Source organism: Phocoena sinus, chromosome 10, assembly GCF_008692025.1.
Source record: "Phocoena sinus isolate mPhoSin1 chromosome 10, mPhoSin1.pri, whole genome shotgun sequence".
Classification (NCBI taxonomy): Eukaryota; Metazoa; Chordata; class Mammalia; order Artiodactyla; family Phocoenidae; genus Phocoena; species Phocoena sinus.
Window position 1 is genome coordinate 37,668,075 of NC_045772.1, and position 25,134 is coordinate 37,693,208.

The 25,134-nt window shown below is 35.2% G+C and overlaps 1 protein-coding gene across 10 annotated transcripts in view; it reads left to right on the forward strand.

Annotated features, from left to right (window-relative positions):
- The window catches only part of PPFIA2 (PTPRF interacting protein alpha 2), a 473,113-nt gene that overhangs the window by 117,833 nt on the left and 330,146 nt on the right, over nucleotides 1-25,134 (forward strand). For 3 of the 10 annotated variants that reach the window (XM_032644990.1, XM_032644991.1, XM_032644993.1), the window contains exon 1: nucleotides 24,956-25,036. The exons of 5 other annotated variants lie outside the window; for them this stretch is intronic. In XM_032644990.1, the coding sequence (XP_032500881.1) occupies nucleotides 24,956-25,036 (81 nt within the window). Of the gene's footprint in view, nucleotides 1-24,615; nucleotides 25,037-25,134 lie in introns of those variants that run through there. 2 more of the 10 variants (XM_032644992.1, XM_032644995.1) reach the window with 1 other exon arrangement.

The window sequence follows — 25,134 nt, forward strand, 5'->3', positions numbered from 1 at the left end:
ACACTGGCGTATGCAATATATTATGTAAAGGCACATGTATTAAAGATATTTTCTAGGAGAAAAAAGAAATATCTTATAAAACACCTACTTCTTGCACATTTTAATGGTTTACAACAGTAGAAACATATGGCCTAAATGAACATAGTGTGTGTCCCTAATAATAGACACAACTATTATTCACTCAGTATATATTTGACTCATCCTTGACTTAACATTGCTGATATATTTTTTTTTAATTTTTTTTTTTTTGTGGTATGCGGGCCTCTCACTGTGTGTCCTCTCCCGTTGCGGAGCACAGGCTCCGGACACGCAGGCTCAGCAGCCATGGCTCACGGGCCCACCCGCTCCGCGGCATGTGGGATCTTCCCAGACCAGGGCACAAACCCGTGTCCCCTGCATTGGCAGGCAGACTCTCAACCACTGCGCCACCAGGGAAGCCCAACATTGCTGATATTTATAATTAACATGTACTGAGTAGTTAGTTATCCTGTACCAGATAATGTGCCAAATCCCTAAGGCATTATGTTATGTCATTAAGTCATGTTTCTAACTTACGAGATAAGTACTATGATTACTACGGTTTTACATGTGAAGAGGGTTGTTGGGACACTGTAACCAGAACAGGTGAGAGCCAGAAATGGATATCAGGTCTGTCAGGAATGAAGTCTTTGCCACTGAACACACTTCTACACTGCTTAAATGTTTAGGAGCCATCGTAATGCAGTATTGGAATGAAAGTGTTTATGGAAGCATAAACACTGAATAGTAGACATTGTGGTAATTATGTTGTAACTTGGCTGAGATGATATCTTCCAAATTAAAATTCAACAATTCACGAGTTAGATATTCTGTACTTATCACCAGAAAAATGTTGAAAAAGAATGAAAAACAATTTTGAATTTTGCCTTTTGCTTCTGTCTTTTTATATAACAATTTTATAATTTCATACAACATTATCATTTGTTTTCCCTTCATTTTAACATACTATTGACCTTTGGGTTGGGTGAGGTAGAGGATTATTTTATTGTGTGTGTGTGTATGCACACATGCATACACACACACACACCCCCCACATCTTCTTTATCCATTTACCTGTTGATGGACACTTAGTTTGTGTCCATATCTTTTTTTGATATTGAATTGTATGAGCTGTTTATATATTTTGGATATTAACCCCTTATGGGTTATATTATTTGCAAATATTTTCTCCCATTCAGTAGGTTGTCTTTTTGTATTGTCCATGGTTTCCTTTGCTGTGCAAAAGCTTTTAAGTTTAATTAGATCCCATTTGTTTATTTTTACTTTTATTTCTTTTGTCTTAGGAGACAGATCCAAAAACATGTTGCTATGATTTACGTCAAAGAGTGTTCTGCTTATGTTCTTTTCTAGGAGTTTTAAAAGTACTAGAGATTAATCAGCTATTTTAAAAATCTTTACATCTAAAAAATTTTTTTTAATGATGCATAGGTTTAAAATCTATCATTAAATCATATATTAAAGCTCATTCAATGAATATACATTTTATTGGTGTAATCGATACATTATAAAATCACTATATATAAATATATCTCCTCAGATCTGTTATGTAAATACTTACAAAGCTTATATGATCTAATTTATGTCCATTTCTGATCCTGATATTAGCCACAGAGCTTGTTTTACCTTTCTTCTTGGCATATATCCCTTCTGGAAGAGGTAGAAAGGTCAACTAATTTAGTTTACCCAGGGGAGCCTGCTCAGCCTCCCTTTGCCTGTGGTCCTTTTCCTCCATTCTGTTGGCTCTGGGCCACACCTTGCTATTCTAGCACTGAGAACAACAGGAGACTGTAAACACTGTGTGTCATTGAATCCCTTTGCTCTGAAAAGAACTATCTCGGAAGCCTGCAAATGGGATCAGGAGGCAGCAGCTTCAAAAAATGAGAACTCAATAGATATTTTGCCTTGCATTCTAGAAGTCAGGTGGAGAAAGTAAGAACAAGAACAGAACTGTTGATTGCTAGTTTGTTCTTGTGAATGGTATGTAGTCACATCTGAAATAAGTGTTAGTCAAGATTATCTGGCTCAAATTTCTCTCTTTACAAATCAGGAAACTGAGGCCAAGAAAGCTTAAATAGCCAGCCCAGGATCAATACGTATTTAACAGCTTAAGTGCCTGATAGCATAGTGGTATTATTTTAAACTGTCTTTGAGAATAAAAGTGCTTTACTAAGTATGTTAGATAACCAAGAAGAAATTCTTTTTAATACCAGTAGTAGTACTTTTCTAATACTAATCTTAGATATTACTATTATATTCTAAAATTTCTTTCTCCTGAAAATTATATTAAAGATAGGACTAAAACTTTATTTTATGAAATTAAACCATTATATTAGCTTTATGGATCAATGAATGTTCATGGTTTAAAACTAATAACCATATCAAACCTTCTTTTACTTATTATATTTCTTGAATAATTTTATTGCAGCCAATAGTGAATTTTCAGAAATCAATATTTTGCTTATAATTCAAATTGGAGAATATTCATGGGTATTTTATCATTAAATGTTATAAACTGAATATTCAGATATTAATAAAACCTCAAGGCATTTACCAGATAGAACGAAACAAAATATATGTAGCATTTTCGTTTTATTGTTCATAGCATCATATATGGCCACAAGAGGGCAATCTATGAAAATAATTGAAATTCCAAGGACCACCTCAGCAGCATTTAATGTGTGGATGTTGTGAGTTATCCTTGATTATGAATTTAGTATTATTGTCAGAATATATAAAAGGGTACCATTTTAACTATATAGTATTTAATTTTGTTTCAAACTTGGAAATGAAGACAAATTTCCTTTAGGTTGTGATGTTTACAGCTATGCAATTGATACATCCCATGTGTGACACCAGAATAAGATTACACCCTTCTCGTAATGATGTAGTGGAAAAACAGTTGTAATGAACAGCCAGTACCGTCCTAGGAGAGTGACTGTCTTTCAGTGATCAAAATGACTAATTTTTAAAGATTGTCAAGGATTTTGGTGACCCTTGCCTAATCACCGATAATCTGTTTTCAAGCACATCATAGAGCACACCTAAGGCAAAAAAGTATCCCTTATAGATGTGCTCTATAAGGGATCTTGGGTGTGCTCACATCATAGAGCACACTTAAGGCAAAAAAGGATCCCTTATAGATTAAGATCTATTTTGAGAGGTAACAGTGGATTGATTAGTATTGTCTGTATCCCTATGACTCAAGGTAACGTAGCATAAAATGGGTACTTTCTTTACTAGGATCAAAGAGGAAAAAAGGTTTTAGAGATTAAAGAAAGATTTGGTATACTGAGTACTTCAAAAATCTCTGCCCATGCTAACCTCCCACCCAACAAATTCCCAAAATAACACACATCATTCAAAATGTATGCTTTTGTTCCCAGGGAAATAATGCAACAGAGTTTCCCAGTTGAATTTCTGGAAGCAGGTGTCCCTTATGATAGCATCACCTTAATTCCTGCCAAGAACATAATGTTCAGAACACAATTCCAGTTTTATTTATTTCATTATTGTTTGCAGTACTCTGCCCATTCTACCAGACATACTGCAGGGCGACTCAAACAGCTTGGCAGAATTTCTATTTATATCCAACATTGTGTCTATTTGGTTACATGCCTTAATTTTTAAGAGTATGTGGTTTTTTTAATTTAATAAAGTTGTAATAATAATACTGGATTAAATATTTTCTGGAATTATATTTTTGTGGTCCCTCACACCATGTAAATTTGAGATTTTATAAGTTGATAAAGGCTACATTAGTAGAAAGCATCCCTTTGATGTGCAATGGAAAAAGCTTGAAAATAGCTTCTTTTTCAATTTACAGAGAAGAATTCTTTCAGGTAGCTTTAAAGTCCTTTTTGACCTAGAATAAATCCTCTCCACGTGCTTTAATGTTCCTGTAGTAGGTAAGATGTGTACATTACATTTACAAACCTGCTATAAATGGTATCAGCATGAGTTTATAATCTAACTTAGAAAAGGAGTAACAAAATCTAGTGTTAAATATCCTGCTATGGGAACTGAACATTTCTCTCAATTAAGTAAGGCTCTATGTTTGGGTTTTTAATGAAATCTGAGAATGCTTGCTATTGAGAATTGGTCCTCCCTCTTTCTGTGACTTATGCGTCACATTTCTCTCTATCACAAGCAGCTAAGGTATAGCACATAAAAGGATTATGGGGAGTAAAAATAAAAGAGAGAAAGAATCAGGAAATAGCAATAATACTTAGAAAAATACTGGAGAATAATAGAAATATAAATGAAATCAATAGATCTTTTATTTTACTACCTATAATGCTAATGCTAGTTATTTTCAAATAAGATGTTCAAATACAATCTTCTCAAGAACTCTCTCAGGTATGTGTTATTGTAGCCAGTTTACAGCCTTAGAAGCCATGACTTTAAAAGCCAAGAATCTTGCCCAGGGACACAAAATAGCCACTATACAAAGTATCAGAGCCAGGATTCAGCTCATGCCATCTGAATCCAAGCCAGGTGATTTTTTTTTTTTTGGATCTTGTGAAAATTTTTAATGACCATTACTGAATTACCAGAACACTAGAGATCAACAAATTTCCTGGCCTAATGGAAGAAGTTGAGAGAGAAAGGATATAAAAGGAGGAAAAATAGAGGAAGAGCAAAAAAGAGGAAAAGTTTGCCATTACTGGAGATGCAGAATGTTAGGCTCTGTATCTGAAAGGCACCAGAACATAGTGGAGAGATAGAAGCCACTTCTCTACACACATGCTCCTACTCACCTGCATCCCATCCTGAACCCTGCTCTACGCATGTGTTGTCAGCTCTCGTGGTCTGTGCATAAGCTGTGTATCACCCTCTCACCAAATGTGATAAGGCTTCCTCTCAGATATTACAGATATGTCAGTCAACTTTGGCTGAGTTTTGAAAGCTCTTTGGGGCTTTTTTTCAGGGTTTTTTTTTTTAAGCTGGGAAATTTTTGCTAAGTCTGACCGAAGAACCTTGCAAGGAAGATCATGTCGTGACATTAATGTATCTATGATACCAGCTAAGGTTTTTAATACACAGCCTTCAGCTCTTTCCTATCACACTGAGTTTTCCTGCGTTCGTGGGGTGCCATCCGAAGGGAGTTCAAATTTCAGTAATGAATCTGAGGGCAAGCATAAATTTTCTTGCTAAATTTCTTGTTTCAAGATGTAAATATAGGCTTTGAATTCCTCATTCACAGCTCTTTGCAAGTGTTTAGGACATGTCCATGCAAATTGGACATATTACAGACAACCTTGACGTATCACAGTTATGGAGATTGATAAGCTTAGGCCCCAACCATAACCCCTAGTTAAAGTGTATAAGTACACAGTAGTGACATGTCCCACACGGTCATGAACTTTTATTTAAATGACCATAGTTTTGAGCCAAGTTTCTCTATGACACAGGACAGCTCTTTGCAAGACGGTGGTGAGCATGGGGTAAATTCTAGTACCACTTCAGACGGTGATTAATTTATATGAACAACATCATAGCATCATTACCTATATGCTTTAACAGAGGTAATGTCATTCTACATGAAATTTGCCCAATTATTCACATTTTAACTGAATATTTAAGTTAATAAGGTAGCTCATTGCAAGATGGCTTAGTCTCCCTCACTTTTGCAAGTTGATGTCATATTTAACATATGAAAATACTTTAAAATTTATATAACCTGTATCTTAGAAGTTGTTACGTCTATCAAAATTTTGTGAAAGGCCAAAACCAGTAAAGAGTATGTCATTGTCTAAATTCTCATTGTTGTCTCTGGTAGAATTTGAGGGGGAAACCTTTAAGGTATTTCATAATCATCCTTATCCTGATTAGATATTGTATATAAAATTGTGACTTGGGACAAGTGCTAAGCAATGTACAGATTATAGGATTGGCCTGGCTCAGAACCTAAGAAATTAATAATTAAAAAATAGTGTATACAGAAAGTAACAGTCATATATCTACTCTATATTTTTTGGATTTGCAAGTTGGCATGTGATTGTCAACTACTAGGAAGAGTGTATTTTGACCTTTAGTGTTTGTAGAGATGAAGATCCATTTTTCAACCTACCTGTCTCTTCCATTGAACCTGTTCCTTCCTATTCACTGTTTCACATGGAATCTTTTCCCTTGGCAAGGGGAAGATATATTAATCATAATAACCAATTAGTGCAAAAAAATAGATGATTCAATATAAAGGATTATTGGTGTCCTGATCAAGAAAATAGTGAATATTGTTTTAGGTTGTATGTCTATGTGTTTTTTATTATTCTTTTTATGCAGCTATTTGAGTAGTGCCCCAAATTTAGCTGACTTGTTTACAGGAGATAAAAGAGTACTAAGTAAAATTTGCCTTTTTTAACCCCAATATCACAGTCTTACTTTCATCACATCTTAGGTGGAAAATGATGTGGTTAACACTTCTCTATTCAAAATAGACTCCAAACTCAAAAACATGATATCTTTAGCTAGCACATAATAATTTCCATTTCCACAGAAACTTTCTTGGTGTCCTGATTTATCTAACTTGAATTCTACTTTTTAAAGTATTCTTGTATAAGTTTTTTAAACTAACATGTATCATAATAACACAGGCTATTTATCCTGATGTCTGTTGTTCTTCATAACAATACAAAAATCAGAAATCTTTTAAATTAACCATTCAATAGATATTGTTTTAAACATTGAAGCATAGAAAATACAGTGTTGAATAAGGATCTTTACTTTCCTGAGGCTTACAGTCTTGATTTATAGGTGAAAATACAAAAATACAGATTTGTCTGTCACATTTTATGATTCAACTGTCAATATATTAATGCTAAAGGTTAGTAAGCCATTATACATGCTGTTTAAAAGAACTGACAGTGAATTGAGGGTAATGAATATACAAATAAGTCTAATGTAAGAAATAGTTACAAGCCTAATAAAACTATAAACAGAATCATCTGGGAGTATATGTGAGGAAGAAATTATACCACTGTGGCTGGAGGTTTGTATACAATAATGAATAATTACTATATGAACATTTATATTTTATATCAAATGAATAATTACAACATAGTAATCACACAAGGATGATTGCACCTGTGATAAACTTATTTAGGATGCAAGATTTTCCTTTTCTCTTTCCCATTTTACACACACACAGACACACACATAGAGTCCTTTTAAGAAATCAAAGTTGAATACTCATTTCTCTTTTGGATCACCTGCAAGCTGAATTTTAACCAACCCTGTGGTTCTTTATGCTTGTATACTTTTTGGTTTTGTTTGGTTTTAACTACTTTGGCCTACTTTTAGTCTGAGTGGAAAAACCTTATGCCAGCTAACCATGTTTTAAAGCTTTCCTCCTTCCTGAATCACCCCTGATGATTACTGGCTTAGGTAAAATTAGAAAAATCAGTTTCTTCAGAATCAGGGACGTAGAGAACAGACTGGTAGTTGCCAAGGGGGACAGGGGAGGGGGAGGGATAGAGTGGGAGATTGGGGTTAGCAGATGTAAGCTTTTATATATAGAATGGATAAACAAAAATGTCCTACTGTATAGCACACAGAATTGTATTCAATATCCTGTGATAAGCCATAATGGAAAAAATATTTTTAAAAAAACTTGTATATATATATATGTATAACTGAATCACTTTGCTGTACAGCAGAAATTAACACAACACTGTAAATCAATTATACTTCAATAAAAAATATTAAAACTGAAAAAAAAGGAAAAAATGAAAAATTAGTTCCTTAATTTTTATGGTTTGTTTTGATTACCGAATACTGTTATCTTCTTATTTTCACCAAAAACTCAGTGTATTATTTATATATTGGGAATAACTACTGTCTTTTTTTTTCTAAAGAGTGAATATATATTTTGGGGCCTCCTACCTGTGCAAGTCTACAATTCTACTGTGCAAAGTAGCTTGTTTAAAATGGACATTTTACTGACTTCCAGGGAATAGTGTTGTCACTTTGGTTTGTTTATGTTAACTGGTCTTCATTCATTCAATAAATAGTCATTGAGTTGTAATTATGTGAGGCACTGTTCTAAGCCTTAAGGTTACAGCAATGAGCAAAACAAAATTCCCTCCCATTATATAATTTACATAATTCTAGTAGGAGGAGAAAATGAGTGAGTTTCATTCCTTGTCATGTGTTTTTGTATCAAATTTATATAAGAAAATGTCCACATACATATCTTAATCATCAGGACATTTGTTCTTCGTTCAAATGTCTGGTTTTAGGAACTGTACCCATATACCCACCGGATACAATTGGGGATATACTGGATATACAATCTGAAAACAGGTGGTGGTGGGAGTCTTATATTGTAAATGTAAGTTACTCTGACATCTTTGGCAGATCATTTCACTGCTCACATTTGTAAACTAGTGATATATCTTTCAGCCTTAGACAGAAAAAACAATGTCCCAATTCTATGTAGTAGATGGATGAAGTTAATGCTATATCATTTTAAGCCATTAAAATTGCCTAAGTTCCTCATCACTTTAATGAGCATTTATAATTTCCAGTTTGTATCTCTCATGACACTTATTCCTTTTTATCTACTCTTTGAAATTAGTTCATGCATTTTGAGTCTCTATTTTCACTGTTTTGAATACTGCCTGAAAGTCTTTTATCTCTAAATAAGTTGGAATATTCCTCTTGAGGGACCCTACAAGATTGCTTTTCTATTCACACTTCCACTTAGTGCTTGCAGGAAGGCTAATCTCCCATTTGATTAAAATAGATTGATATTGGATACAATTGGAGGTTCATTATCAAGTGTGCTCTTCATTGCAACTTCTGTCTTTCCCGAATTAGTTGTGGAAGAGCATATTCACTGTCTTGTTTTAAAAAACTTTTACATGCATTTTTACCCCTTTACCTTAGAGTTAATATATTCCTGAAATGGATAAACTTCACTGTATATGTGTATTCTTATTCACATCAGTTTTATTTTCTTCTAGACTATAAATCTTCTCTCTTTCTTTAAATTATAATTTACTTAACATTATTGCTAGATGACCCTGGTTGTCCCCAGTATGTTTTCTTTAGTTTTGGAGGTTTTGTAACTGCGATGTCATAATTCTGGGGGAAAATCCAAAGTATTGACAACCTGGGCTCAGTCTATTCTATCCAGTCCATTTTCCCCAGACCTTCCCTGACTGCTTCAAATGCCAATTTTTTTCATCTCTGACCTGCTTTCTTTTTAAGCTTCTGCCAGTGCTTTTAAGCCATGTTTGCCAGGACTCTAGGACTGTGTCAAGATGCCCCAAGGACAGTCCAACAGGGACTCTGAACAGGCAGGTCTCTGATTCTGCTACTCTGCCTCAAACAAAGAAATCCCACTCTTGTATATCTTATATTGTGGGCTTCCACATTTAATTTTATTTAACATACATTCTTCCATTTAGAAAAAAGTTCAAATTACTAGTTACTGGATTATATCAACATTTTACTCAAAGAATCTATATTATACCCCTTAACACTGACATCTAGCCCTCCAGATTATTTTGGTGTTGGTGTTGAACTCTATATCAATTGCAAACACATGTTGTTTATTGGTATATTCCCAGCCTGACCTTCCATTAAAGTCAGAATAGGATAATAATTATGTGATAATTTGTCACTTCATTGGTCACCACTGTGGGTTTATGTGACCTGGTTGGCCAGGAAAAGGCCACCTCCTTTTTCAATCCACCTGGCTTGTTGTCCAAGTTATCAGCTTGGACAAAAGCCTCCCCACTCTAGATAGGAGGCTTTTGCTTCAAGCAGGAGCATAAGAGTGGGCTGCTCCACCAGTGAAACACCAATCCTAGTGTGATGCTTACTGGCGCCTCCTTTTAGCTCCCTTTAGCTTTTAGCCTTTTAGCGTCTTTTGCTGGTCCTTCCTCATTTCACTGGATTCTGTAATATTGGGGTGCTGGAAGATTCTCTCTCTACATTTACTCCTATACACTTAAGCCTATACACTGAAGACTCCCAAATTTATAGTTCTTTCCAGGATTTGCCATTGAAATTCAAGCTCCTGTGTCCAGCTACCTCCTTGACGTATCCTCATGAATGTCTAATAGATATCTAAAACTCAACATGTTGAAAACTGTGCTCTGGATGGTCCTTACAAACCTGATCCAACCGTAATCTTCCCATCTCAGTTTATGGCCACTCCATCCTTCCATTTGTGGTAGGTAAAATTCTTGAAGTTTTGCTTGTCTCCTATTTCCTTCACATCCAAATCTACCTTCAAAATATTTTTAGAGTCCAGCCAGGTCTCACCAACTTCCCCACTACCACGTTGGTCTGAGCCACCATCTGCATTTACCTGCTCAGCCTCCTAGCTTGTTTTCCTTGTTCCACTCTAACCACCCCTCTCCATGCTGTTTTCTTAACCCACCAGTTTTGAATGGTGAGTTAACTCAAAAGAAGCAGTGTGATGATGTTCACAAACAATCTTTGTGTTTTGATTTTTATAATTATATATATGCAGTTTGTTAATAATTAAAGATGCTTTTTTAAAAAATTATATCCATCTTCTGAATTGTTGTATCCTCAGTGCTTAGTGCAAAAGTTAGAATGTTATAAGCACTCAATTAACAATTGTTGAATTAATGAGTGAGGGATCTCATTTAGAGAAGTTTGGCAGGTTATTGTTATCTATAAAAGTGCCATGGGCATAAAAAGCAGAACTTTTTAATATAAAATGTTTTCCCAATTATTGAGAAATAATATATTGGTGATTAAATTTCAGTTTTCTTGGCTCTACCTTTTACATTTAATAACCATTAGCTGAAGCTAATTATTACCTACATTCATTTATTTAATAAATATTTATTATAACTTTATGACAAATATTGTCCTAAGCACTGGAAATACAACAGTTAATAAAACAGAAAAATATATATTCATCATAAAATGAACAAATATATAGATATATAATGAAGTGAAGAAAATAAAGCTGATTAAGGGAATAGAGAGCTGCAGTGGGGATTGGTATACTTTTTACACTCTCTTCAGATAGGGACTTCTGGAAGTGTTGACATTTGGGCAGACACTTAAATAATTCATAGAAGGAACTATATGAATATTGGGTGGGCTTGGGGGAGAGCCAGGCAAAAGGAATAGCAGTTGCAAATACTAAGGGGTGGACATGCTTAATATGGGATTTGAAATCACAACTAACTAATCTCTTTTTCCCTTGCTCTAGTTCCTGTCCTCCTCCCCTGCTCTACTTCTTTCCATTGCACTTATTCCTTTTTGGGGTAAAATATAATTTACTTATTATGTTGGTGGTTTCTGCACTTCTTTCCCACTATAGTGGAAGCTCTACAAAGAAGGGTATTTGTTTATTGTATTCACCAATGTACCCTAAATGCCTACAATAGCATATGACTCATAGCTTCTGCTCAGTAGATCGTCACTGTATCAGTTGACATTATATTTTGGGGCCTGTAAGGAGACTGTGTGGCCACTGGATAGTGTGCAGGGGCATAATGGCATGAAGTAAACCGGCAGGGCCATGATCAAATATTGCATGGCTTTGTAGGCTTGGGAAGGACTTTGGATTTTCTCTGAAGTGTGATAGGAAAGTATTAAAAAGAGTTGAGAGAAAGAGAATGGAATGATTCATATCATTCATATCAGAGAATGGTCTGATTCATATATTTACAGATCTTATAGGCTTCTGTATGAAGAACACAATTCACATTTTCTAGGAGCTCCTAGTTGAGTGGACAGGTGCACCAATATGCTAATAACTCACCTATTGCAGACCTTGGTAAGGACTACAACTGAAGTGCAGACTAGTGGAGTGAAAATAAAGATTCTGGACTGGCGAGACTTCATAGAAGAGGGGGCACTGGATCTGGATCCTGAATTTCAGTAAAAAGGGAATTCTGGGTAACAGAAGGCAATCAAGAAAGGCAATACAATCTATTGGTAAAAAAAAAATTTAGGAAGTAGATTTGATTCTGAGTGAGAGGGTAATGATGACACTAAGGGCTTTACATACATTATCTCACTTGATTTTCACACCACCACCAATGAGTTAAAACCTATTTTAATCTCCACTTCTCAGAGAAAGAAAACTGACACTCAGAGAGGCTAACTCAAAGTTTTATTAGTCAAGAAAGTAGAGGCATGGGGATTTGAATTTGGATCTGTTTGACACTAGAGCCCATGTACTGAGTTGATGATTTAATGATAATACAATCATAACTCAAAGATATATCCTATTCCTTGCATCTAATCAGTTCATTCAAATTAACATTTTTTGCATGACTGGGGTTTCCAGTGTATATAATGCTGTCCAAGACACTAATCATATTACTAATTATGTGTCCTTTTGATAATTAAATCAAAGCATTTATAATACAGATTTCTGCCTTTGTTATGAAATGTTAATATTTATGTTCCTTTCATTTATTTATGTGTGGTGAATGTTAATTACAGGGCAGATAAATTGAAGGCATTAATAAATGTCCACAATTTATCGTGACATAATAAACTCTTAATTCTGTGTCTGCATGGCCTCCTAATCAACAACTGCAAAACTGACTTGACCATAGTCATTTAGGTGTCTGTGTACATTTATAGCTAAGAAGGTGTGATTTGGTAATAATAATTCACTGTCAATACGTTCAAAATGAAGTTTTGCTGAGGTCATTCCCTAAGTGGTGGTTAATCATTCATTCCTTATTTAGTTATTGCACTGAAGAATGTACTAATAACACAAAACTGGTCACATGATCTGGATTTAGAAGAGAGGGTAAACATAAAAAATGGAATTTAATGGAGAACAAGGTGAAAAGATAAACTTCTCAGAGAGGAAATACTAGCCAGCAAAATTTGAGGACCAGGGTACACTAGATGAGTGTTTCTCAACCTGGTTCACATAATGGCACAAAGAGAAAATCATGATATTTCTATATCACAGTAATGTAGACAGAGGAGCATACTCAAGCCTACAATTGAGCACCTCAGGAGCTCTGCAAGTCCCAGACTTTGAGGAGTCACCCTGAAACTGAGAAACTGGTGTTGCAGCACACCTGTAACCTATTTGCAGCACACTAGTTGAGATGCTCTGCCCTAGTTAGCTCAGAAAGATTCATGGTGTGACCAAGAAGAGCAGGATATTGTTATCTCTTATATTCAGCTTGACTATAAAATAAAAGAATTGCACTATGTCAGTGATCCCTTAATCTTGTTTGTACGTTGAAAAACAAACAAGATTAGAAAAATACTAATTTGGCATCCTTAAACTAATTAAACCAAGATCACTAGAAGTGAGGCCTAAATATTGGTATTTTTTAAAGCACCCTAGAGAATTCTAATGTTGGAAGATTCTAATATTGCTAGATGATTGCTAGGGTCTTTTATGTCTCTAACTATCTGAGATTTTAAATAATGTTTGGAGATAGTATATAGCCACCTAAGTTTAGAGGCGAGTGAATATGTGGATGCATTAACGGGACAATCAAGGGAAATCCGTAAAAGAGACAGTCCTAGAAAAGAGATTGGAAGCCATTGGCAATGATGCTTAAGAAGATCCCTTGTAGCCCTGAAATTGCCAGGAAGCTTCCCTTTCTCGTTGTGACAAAATCAAATAGAAGTATCAGTCTCAGACTTTGAGACGAGAGAAAAAGATAAGCATAGGTGCAAATACATGTAAGCGTATAAAGAAAGGGATTTCACTGTAAAACTACTGTTAATCTGTGGAGGGTGAGTGAGCAAGCAGGGGATAAAGGCCTTAAATAGATTGGAGAAAAGTTTATTCAGCTGCTGTGAAAGGAGAAAGAGGGAAATAATGAGGGGCAGGCAGCTTAGGGAGCACTGTTGAGGTGGAGCCTGGCAAGCTTGAAAGTGCATTGGTTGTATGATGTGCTCCAGCAGCACACATCAACTCAGGTTGTAGCAGAGAAGATGGACAATTGGATTAAGACAATTCTTTACTGAATGAATCAAATAAAATTATATTAGGAAAATAGGATGATGATATCGGCAAGAAAATGGAAGTCATAATAGACCATGGATTCTTGGTTAGGTGTGGAGAGAGTGGAAATAAGAATTGGCTGGTAAATTGGGAGAAAACTGGATTAAATGATGTCTAGTTTCATGATATCCAAGAAAAAATATAGTGGAAATATAAGAATATGGGAATGAGAGAATGAGGATTGATTTTTCTGGGAAATACCCTCTCTACCATGTGGCAGGGATCCCATTAAAGTAATACTTCTGGCCTGACTTGTACTCTTCCAAGGAGAAATGATTTCCTGGGTAAGCCAGTCTGAGAGACTGAACTGGGATGCATGGCTTACTTTTTCGGTCCCTCATTTTATCAGTTTGTGGAACTGCCTGCCTCAGGGGCGCAGGCATTCTAAACTGCTTTTTGCCACGCCGTAAACTTTGTAGCTTCTCTTAACCCACTCATCTATAGCCAAAGCCTTTAATTTAAGGAGGTAAAGTCCAGTGATTTGCTCACATAGCTAAGCTATGTTCTTTAATATGGTTATGTTTCAATATTCTCTCTCTCCCCTACATGATTAATTCATACCATTCTCTCACTTCTCAAACATTCAAAACACCCTTCCCCAACCTACCCTCAGCTGATGGCCTTGCTTCTTAAGTTCCCAAGGATTTGCACAAACTCGTACCACCATAGTTACCAGCATAGGGACTCACATACTCTGCCTTCCACCTGTTATCAAATATGGGGTCCTCTTCCTCTGTAAAGCCAGTCTCTGTTCTCATAGATTCTGTCTCCTCTCAGCTACTCAAGGGCCTTGCTCCAGAAATTTGCCTCTTCTCCTTCTGCATCATCAGTTTTTCATATTCTACTAGAGCCTTTCCCTCAGCACATGTTCTTATTTCTCTCCTTCCTTTCTTTGCCAGCCACTGTCCCACTTCTTTAATTCCCTTTGCAACAATATGCTTTAAAGTGTTGTAGAAACAGTCTCCAATTTCTCTCCTCCCATTTTATCTTAAGCTTAACTTCAGTCAGCTTTTCTTCCAACCCTCCACCAAGCCAACCTTCACATTGTTAAATCCGAGGGCCAATCTTCATCATAATTGATCTCTCAGCATCTGATACAGATGATCACTCTCACCCCTTGGGTTCAGGTTTATCACTGGCCTTTCAGGATGCAGTACTGTCTTGGTCTTCCCCCTCCTTTGCTGATTGTTTCTACTTACTCTCCTTTGCTGGTCTCCCAGGGTGCTTACTGTTGGAGTGCATCAGGGCTTGGGCTCTTACCTCTTCTCTCCTCTATTTACATTCACTTCCTGACGACTTCATTCTAGTCTTTTGGTTTTTACTCTGTATGCTAATTTGGGCTCCTGATTTGTATATTCAACTTCCTTTGTAACATCCCTGTTTAGATGACTAATAGAAACCTCAAACTTGACGTGTAAAACTGAGCAACTGAATTTTCCCCAAACCTGCTTCTGTGGCAGTCTTCTCCATCTTAGTTGGTGGCAATCTCATTCTTCCATTGATCAAGCCAAAAACTTGAGCAACTGCTCAGGTCAAAGGACTTGCAGTTGTACTGGATTATTTTCTGTCTTTCACAACGACAACTGATCCATTAGGAAAATCTGAACACTTCAATAATATTAAAATAAATAGTTCATCAGATAGCCAGTCACCTAAAATTTTTTGGATGTATGAAATCAATCAATCAATCATGTGTAAATCCCCTTTTCATATTCTGTACTGAATTAAAATCAGTGGTGGATAAAGCAGTGCCAAGATATAATTTTGAGTTACAGTGTGGTTTTGCAATCAGATAAACCTGATTTCAAGTTAAGTGACTTTCTCACTTACCAGCTTTGTGACCCAGACAAGTTATAATTTTTCTAAGACTCAGATTCGTTATATATAACTGAGGAATAAAATACCTCCTTTAGAAGGTTTTGTAAAAGTCAGCACTATGACTGGCATAGAATATCATTCAATAAATGGTAACTATTGAGCCATTGTTTTTGCTCTTAATAGAAAATAAAACAGGATAGTGATTGGCTTTAGCTTCCAAAGAAAATTCTTGGAAAAAGTATAATTAAGGAGGAAATAATGTACTTGCTGCCATGACAATTTGGCAGTAGAGATTTTAAAAAGAAAGAAATAGTCTAAAGATTAGTTTAGTCCACTCCACAGTTTTGCATAATATTGCCCTTGTTCCTGTGTTATTGCAATCTTTCTAATCTTAAACATGGGATTATGAATGGAGTGACCATCCATATAAGTCAATTGTTTTAATTGTTTTATTATTCCAAGCTAACCATGGTAATGTTATCCTAAAGGTCCTTGCATAGAATTGGTTACCATCATGATTTCTCTCATCCTATCAGTTAAATCTGTTTCTTCTGTGGTGGTATAAAGTGTTTAACATAAAGTGAACCGGATGAAAAGCATTAGAACATCTGTCTTGTTTGCTTGGAATATACCTTTATTTTCTTTAATATGGTATTTCAAAGCTCTGTGAATGTGTGCATGGAGAATTTATGTGTACATTTGGGTGAGTGGATACATATGTGTGCAAAGTGAGCTGTCTCAACATATATATTTAAAATCTATTTCCTAAACCGCTACATGGCATTATTTAATAAAAACAATATGGGTTGGTAGTTAGAATATCTGGATTTTTTCATTCTTCTTTTTGTACATTTCATTCAGCAAAGACTTGCCTATTATGTACCAAACAGTGCATTCAGCCCAAAGTTGGACTGTTAAATGTACAACATATTAACTGTAAGAATCTGAGAATGAGAATAAAGATTTTTGAATTATCAGGACTAGTCAGCAAGTCAAAAAGAGATAGTTAATATTAAAATGCAATCCATGAAAAAAGAGAAGCAAACCAGCCAGAAGAGAATCTTTAAAGCATTTCCCAAATATTTATTGGATGCCTATTCTATGGCATGCATGGTACTGGTTTTTGTTAGGGACAGACAAGAAGTTCCATATAAGCCACAACTTTTGCACACTAAGGAAGCCTCTTTTACCTCAAACTTTAGCTAGGAATTATGCTTCCTGATTTAAAAAATAAAATTCAAATTCTTTATGAGCAACTGAGAATTCTCTATTCTGATGCAATAGTTCTAGTGCAGAGTATCTGAGAACATATATGGAAACTGGACAGTATATAAGATTTGTCCAGAGTGGAGGTATTCTGTTTGGTAACAAATGGCTAAGAATTTTGTCAATTTGTAAGGAAAATTGAAACTTAATGTAAAAACTGTACCGTATAGTATAGCATGTAGGGCATATTCTGGTTCAAGTTCAACATATAATACTATATATGTAGTTATCATGCCATAGAATGGACCTCCTACTTCTCTACTAACTCTTTTCATGTGTATAAAGTCAGAGCTCTGAAACTTTTTCAGATATCATTATAAAAACCTGAGCTATGTGGGCATCTGGTATCCAGAGTGGTAGATGAGGAAATAGCATCCTATCATAAAACTTTAATGTGATTTCTGTAAAATCAGACTAATGACATATATTTCAGAACATGTAATAAACTTAACATAATGTAATGAAATTATTTACTTGTAGAATTTAGAGTTCTAATCAATTAATATTTTTTCTGCTAAAGGGCCAAACAAAACAAAAAAACTCAATGCTGAATTTCATACAATTAATATTTGTAATTTAAGCATAAAGATATTCATAGGCTACCATCATAATACATGTAAACATTTGTGAAAATGTGGTTCAAGAGGGCTTCCCTGGTGGCGCAGTGGTTGAGAGTCCGCCTGCCGATGCAGGGGACACGGGTTCGTGCCCTGGTCCGGGAAGATCCCATCATGCGCGGAGCAGCTAGGCCCGTGAGCCATGGCCGCTGAGCCTGCGCGTCTGGAGCCTGTGCTCCGCAACTGGAGAGGCCACAGCAGTGAGAGGCCTGCGTACCGCAAAAAAAAAAAAAAAAAAAAAAAAAAATGTGGTTCAAGAGAAACCAGAGTGAAAGAGAACAAAAAATATGAAAACAAGATAGCATTTAAAATTTTTCTAAGTTGAGTTCTGAAGACAGTATACGTGCAGGTATGTATGTGTATGTATGTGTACACAGGTGTAATGTATATGCACATATCTGTGTGTATATATGTACATGTGTGTATAATTTACACAATATATGTATATACATACATATATAGATACATATATAAAACTTTATGACATAATGTAAAAATATAACACATTATTTTCAAGATATGGATTCAAGCCAAATTTAATATTTTTGTTTTGCTATAAATGGAAGCTTGTCAATTTCAATTTCCATATGCTTGATTTTTTTTTCTTGGTCTACATGGTCACAAATCTTGAGGGATACTAAGAATTGTCTTTATTTGGGACACCCTCAGTGAATGGTTAACTAGCTAAAAAAAATTCTTGAACTTGGCAAAAAGTCTCTGAGGCATTAGAAGATTTTTTTTTTAATTGAAATACTTTAATGCAAGATCTCATTGCTAGACTTGATGACACCTGTTACATTGAGCATCTCGTTGGCATGGTACAAAATGCTGTTTCCCCTTAGTTCACCTGCCTTTCATTTCTGTTCTAACTGTAATAGGGGTCTGGTACATCATCTCCCTTCAATAAAGATTTGTTGAATCAATGAGTGAGTGAATGAATGAACAAACCTTACAAACTTGTGCACAGCCAGCTGTATCAGAAAGTAGGAAACTCAGAAGCAGGATGTAAAAGTCTTGGCTATCTGTACAGGGTCATCTTTGCTGCGTCCTGAAAACTTCATGATATAAATACAAGGATACAGATATAGATAAAGGTGCATAATTATGAATATATATTTAGATAGATAAATAGATGATTGATATATACATGATAGATAGATAGGTAGATAGATAGCAATATATACTTAATTATCTTCCATATGTCATCCATATGGATTCACTAGGATGTATTTCCCATCTGGGCTGTAAATTTCACTCCATCTGGCATGACTTCTAACTGAATGCTTGGCTATAAAATTCTTTGTTATAATGCTGTGATGAAAATTGTATTGATATCTCTCCTCTCTCCTTTCCTCTTCCACCTCCTCCCTGTCTTTCTTCCTCTTCTTCCTTCTTCTGCACTCTCTCTCTCTCCTGTTCTTCATCCAGTATGACACTTTCCCCCTGAGCATTTATTGGAAGCTAACAGCAAATGAGAAGCCCTTTTCAGTGTATTCCTTTAACTCCCCAAATTCTTATGATTGTAGCAAATTTTTCAGCTTGTTATCCAATACCTATAAATGAATGAAAGAAAAGCTATATTGAATTGCTTGTCTTGAAGCAGAATATGTCTAACAGTTATTTGTTGAAAAAAAATTATGTTGAAGGGATATAAAAATGTTTGTGCTTAATCTTCCTGACAGGATATGAAATAGTATCTCTAAAGTATTTTTTTTACATCTTTATTGGAGTATAATTGCTTTACAATGGTGTGTTAGTTTCTGCTTTATAACAAAGTGAATCAGTTATACATATACATATGTTCCCATATCTCTTCCCTCTTGCGTCTCCCTCCCTCCCACCCTCCCTATCCCACCCCTCTAGGTGGTCAATCAAAACTACAATGAGATATCATCTCACACCAATCAGAATGGCCATCATCAAAAAATCTAGAAACAATAAATGCTGGAGAGGGTGTGGAGAAAAGGGAACACTCTTACACTGATGGTGGGAATGTGAATTGGTACAGCCACTAGGGAGAACAGTATGGAGGTTCCTTAAAAAACTAAAAATACAACTACCATATGACTTAGCAATCCCACTACTGGGCATATACCCTGAGAAAACCATAATTCAAAAAGAGTCATGTACCACAATGTTCATTGCAGCTCTATTTACAATAGCCAGGAGATGGAAACAACCTAAGTGTCCATCATCGGATGAATGGATAAAGAAGATGTGGCACATATACACAATGGAATATTACTCAGCCATAAAAAGAAACGTAATGAGGTGGATAGACCTAGAGTCTGTCATACAGAGTGAAGTAAGTCAGAAAAAGAAAAACAAATACCGTACGCTGACACATATATATGGAATTTAAGAAAAAAATAAAGTATTTTTGAACTTTTTATAAAACCAAACTGATAACATACGTTTCAGAAGGCTTAATTTTTCCCAGAGGCAGAAGGGTATATTATATGACTTCTGGGAATCTTCTCTGTAAGTCTATTAAAAACAAGTGTCTGGCTTGAAGACTTTTATTTTACCCATTTTTTAAAAAAGTGTAATTTAGTTATCCTTTTGCTTTTTCATTTTCAGTTATTTTCTGTAAAAATTCAAGTGCTTGAGATAGCTGGCATTAAACCTTCTAGAGTTAATATCGTTAATTTACTTCTGTTGGTGAAAGCTATATCTTGAGAGATTTTAGGGAGTGGTTTGTGTGTAACAATTGAAGCAGACATATTATTTACCCATCATGTGTCAGACATTGGCTGAAAACCAGTTGCTACCATCAGCACGTTAAATTTTGTTTTACATAGTAATATTGTACTTTTTTTACTTTCAAGTTAATAATTAAAATAATCTTATTTTAAATCAGAGACAGTTAAACTAAGTATGAAATTTCTTGACAAGCCACAGCCATCCTGGAAAGCTATTTGGAAAGCTAACCAAAAGTATGAGAATATGCCTCTACATTTCATATATTTTTATTTTTTATTTTATTTTTGGCTGCTTTGGGTCTTTGTTGCTGTGCGCAGGCTTTTCTCTAGTTGCGGCGAGCAGGGCCTACTCTTCATTGTGGTGTGCAGGCTTCTCATTGTGGTGGCTTCTCTTGTTGCAGAGCACAGGCTCTAGGCACGCGGGCTTCAGTAGTTGTGGCACGTGGGCTCAGTAGTTGTGGCTTACAGGCTCTAGAGCGCAGGCTCACTAGTTGTGGTTCAGGGGCTTAGTAGCTGCACGGCATGTGGGATCTTCCTGGACCAGGGCTCGAATCTGTGTCCCCTCTAATGGCAGGCAGATTCGTAACCACTGCGCCACCAGGGAAGCCCTCATATATTTTTAGAAGACAAGTATGTTCTAATTTTACTTGATTTAATAGGAATAGGGTGTTCATAGACTGTCTCTTTACTAATTTCACTTGAGCAAATGTTTCTACATGAAAACACACACCTAGCGGACTTACTTCTTATGCCCTGAAATGTTTTCAGCCATATTTTCCCAACTGTTCTATTTCTATGCCATCTCATATCTTTTCACACATGGGTACTTCTCTTTGGAAAGACTTCCATCTCCTATTTTGGTGAGGGTCACTCTGATACATCCCTTGAATTAGCTTTTCAGATGACCTCACTTAGTCTCCTTTAGGTTAAGTCAGTCGTATTAATTAAACTGCATTTCAGTTGTCTTGCTAGTTAACTGTCTCTTACTAATTGATGTTTCTCCCACCAAATTTAAAGTTCCTTGAGCACAGATATTGTGTCTTTTATAGGTATGCCCCTAGCATCTGGCAACAGTACCAGGCCTCTATAACCAAAATGGATAAGGTAGGATTCTGTATCCTAGCAATTTTCAGAACTGGGCACCACTTTTATTATTGCTACTAGGCAGAGATAGAAAGTTGAGTTGTCTCCAAATAGACCTTCAGAACAATGAAATAATGTTATTATCATAAATAGCCTACATAGAAAAAAGAAAAGTTTGGGGAAGAATATATACTTCGGCAATTTCAGCGATATTTAGAATAAAGCAGTGTGCTTAAAATAATTATGTACTAACACTATTTCTCCTTCCTACTTCTTTCAACATTAATTCATACTGCTTTCCTCCCCTCTCCACAAAAGAAATATGAAAAAGAAAGAACATATATTCTTATTGACCAAATACTTCAGATTTCCTAGCTTATATAGTTTGCTGGATTATGCAAATTCAGCAAATATATGAGATTATTCCAGGAATATGTGATATTATACCAGAAATATTTGATTTATTGTCTATTCTACAATAATAATAAGAAATATAGTGAGTCATTTGATCTAAATTATACCAGAACCAACTTACACGTAAGCATAAAAGTAAATGGGGGTTATAGTTGTACCATAATAATCTACTTGGCAAACAAATTTTTCCTTTAAATCCTGAGTTCCCAAGAAGCTTCAGGTTTGTTTTTGAGACATTTTTTCCACTCACAACTCTTGAGAGTATGAGTTACATGGTGCCACCCACCATAAGAGGAATTATGATCCCAACATTAATTTCAAGGAGGAAGAACCAAAAATTTATATATACATCACTGATTACCACAGCTAATATGTGTATATAGTTACTTTATTTGAGAATCAATGGAATAAACCCCATGTGGGCTAAGAAATCAGAAGGGTAAAAATGATTAATTTGAAAAACAAAATAATATGGCCAATTAAAATAATAATGGAAAAGGAAAACATGACTTTTCAAGTAAACTTGCAGTGATAATTAGAGTTATAGTTAAGGAGACTAATCATTTTAGCAAATAATACATACTTTATACAGGAAAAAACATTTTTTAAAAATAATTATTTGTGCTTAAAGAAAAAAAGGATGGGAGCACATCAAAGGGTAACAGGATCCACCCTGAAGGATCTCCCAGTGGCCAATGCTGGGACAATTTAAGCATCAAATAAATGGTATTATAACCCAAAGTATAAAATAAATATACCTGAGTCCATGCCAATATAAATAAATGATCGAAAAAATAATCAGATGAGAGAAGCAAATCTTCTGTACAGAAGAATTCCGTGTAACATACGTACCTACTCCCACCTCCAGGAGGTAAAGCTCAATTTCACCCCTCCCTATCACTTCTTTGAGAGCATGCTAATGACTAACTTCCAAAGAACAGAGTATGGAAAGGGAAAAATAGTAACTTTACAGTTGAAAACCCTAACAAATATTACTTTAACCAAGTGATGAAGTTAACATCGCTAGTAATATGTGGATATCATGTACACCCAATATGATGTGATGAGGTCACTTCATTAATATGAGGTGATGAGAAAGTCACTTCACCCCTGTGGTATTCTTTTCCAAAACCCATAACCCTAGTTTAATCTTGAGGAAAACATCAGACAAAATAATATAAGCATCAGATCAGGAGATATCCTACAGAATACTTGACTAGAAATTCTTGATAGTCTTCTAGAGACTATCAAGATCATGAAAAACAAGGAAAAGCTAAGAAGCTGTCACAGCCCAGAGGAAACTAGGGAACCATAGAAACTAAATAAATGTGGTACCGTAGATTAGAACCTAGGATAGAAAAGGGACATTAATGAAATGACTAGTGAAATCCAAGCAAAGCCTAGTTTAGTGAATAGTAATGTACCATATCAGTTTATTAGTTTTAACAAATGTACCATAGAAACGTAAGGTGTTAACAATTACATAAATTGGGTGAGGGATATATGGGAACTCTTCATACTATCTTTGCAACTTTTCTATAAATCTAAAATTATCCCCCAATTAAACACTTATTTAACAAGTTATCTTCTGATTTATTTAGCAGCTTGCTAAGTAAACAATTACCTACTTACATAATTTACCATAATATAGAAATCCCAACTAAGGAAATGAACATTTTTTCTACTTCTTCCCCATTGATATTATAAATTTGAATCATGACTAGACAATCAAAAGTAAAAATGAATAATAATTTAAGTTTTAAGAGCTCATCACCATCATATTACTTTTATAGTCTTCAGGTTCAAAGGAGGTGGTTCCTGGTTCTTGATTGTAAATAACTATGTCATCTTAGATACGTTCACAAAGACACCACTTTTGGTTCATTCTAGTCTCTGTCCTCCTGAAGTCTCCGCCTTTGAATGATGTGTAAATGGAACATTTATTTTTACCTCTAAAAAGTGTAAAGTCATCTGAATATGCTGTTTTATACAGACTGAATAATCTGTGTGAAAAGACATAGAAAAATGAACATGCATTGCAACACAGCCTAAATATTTGTAATCAATATTTTTAGTTCTTGGGTCAAAAATTTTCATGTATCTAAAATATGTTTTATTAATTGCTTTCTATATACATGAGATAAAGTTGTAATTATTTAAAACACATGTATGGTACTTTTTAAAGCATTAATTGTGAAACAATTTTTTGAGTTAATGTGGGGGAAATAAGAAAACAATGATTACATTCATATTCATGATGTTCTTTAAGAGTTTAGAAAAGTAAAAATAATTGAAGCATTTTATTTGATAAAGTGCCTATTATTATATAGCCTTACTGAATTATATGCCTTGCCCGTGAATGTCCTAGCCAGCTAAAATATGACTTGATCTATACATTTTAAAAAGAACTGTTCATTAAAAAAAAAAAAGGCTTTAAAATTTAAAATCTCGTTGAACAGACTGGGATTAACAAAGAGATTTAGAAACATACAGAAATAATCATGATCAAATAATAATTTGTTACTAGATACAGCTTTAAACAGTATAGGAAGCATGCTTCAGGTTAGTCAGAAGAGGTCCTCTGAATTACACTGTGCATGCTTCCCTGAAATGAAACTGTATGTTATTGGTTAACCAGGATATTTAGCATAATCACTCTGCTAGACTGTGGTGGAGGGAGGTGATTATCACTGAGAACAGATGGGCAGGTCCACAGCACTGCCAGATTCTGCACAAGCTCCATTTATTGTTGGTTCTTGCTTTTTTTCCTTCGGTGTTTAAAATTTTTTTTTAAACCTTGTATGTTCTAAATAACTAGCTGCACAAAAGGTCAGTAGCCGATGACCTTTCAGCTTAGATTTCAAATGTAGGAGAAGGATTCAAAATGCTATCACTGTGTATCTAAGAAGGATGGGGCAGATTTCATTTTACCCTCTAGCCTCCCTCAATGCATGCACGGATTTATCTGTACGCTAAGCTCTCTGCTCTGCATCTCTAGCTCCTTGTGGATTATATTGTCTCTCTGATCAGAAATGATTTTCTCGGATATGAACACCGTTTCTGGCTCCCCTAAAGTGCATCCTCCTAATGGGACCCGGTTTTACACTTTTCAAGTAAGTGTGCTTTAAATGGCTTCACTACTTAGGAAGTTAATATATAGTCAAACTTTTAATAAAGAGAAAAGTAAGGGAAGGAAAACTGCAAAGTGTGA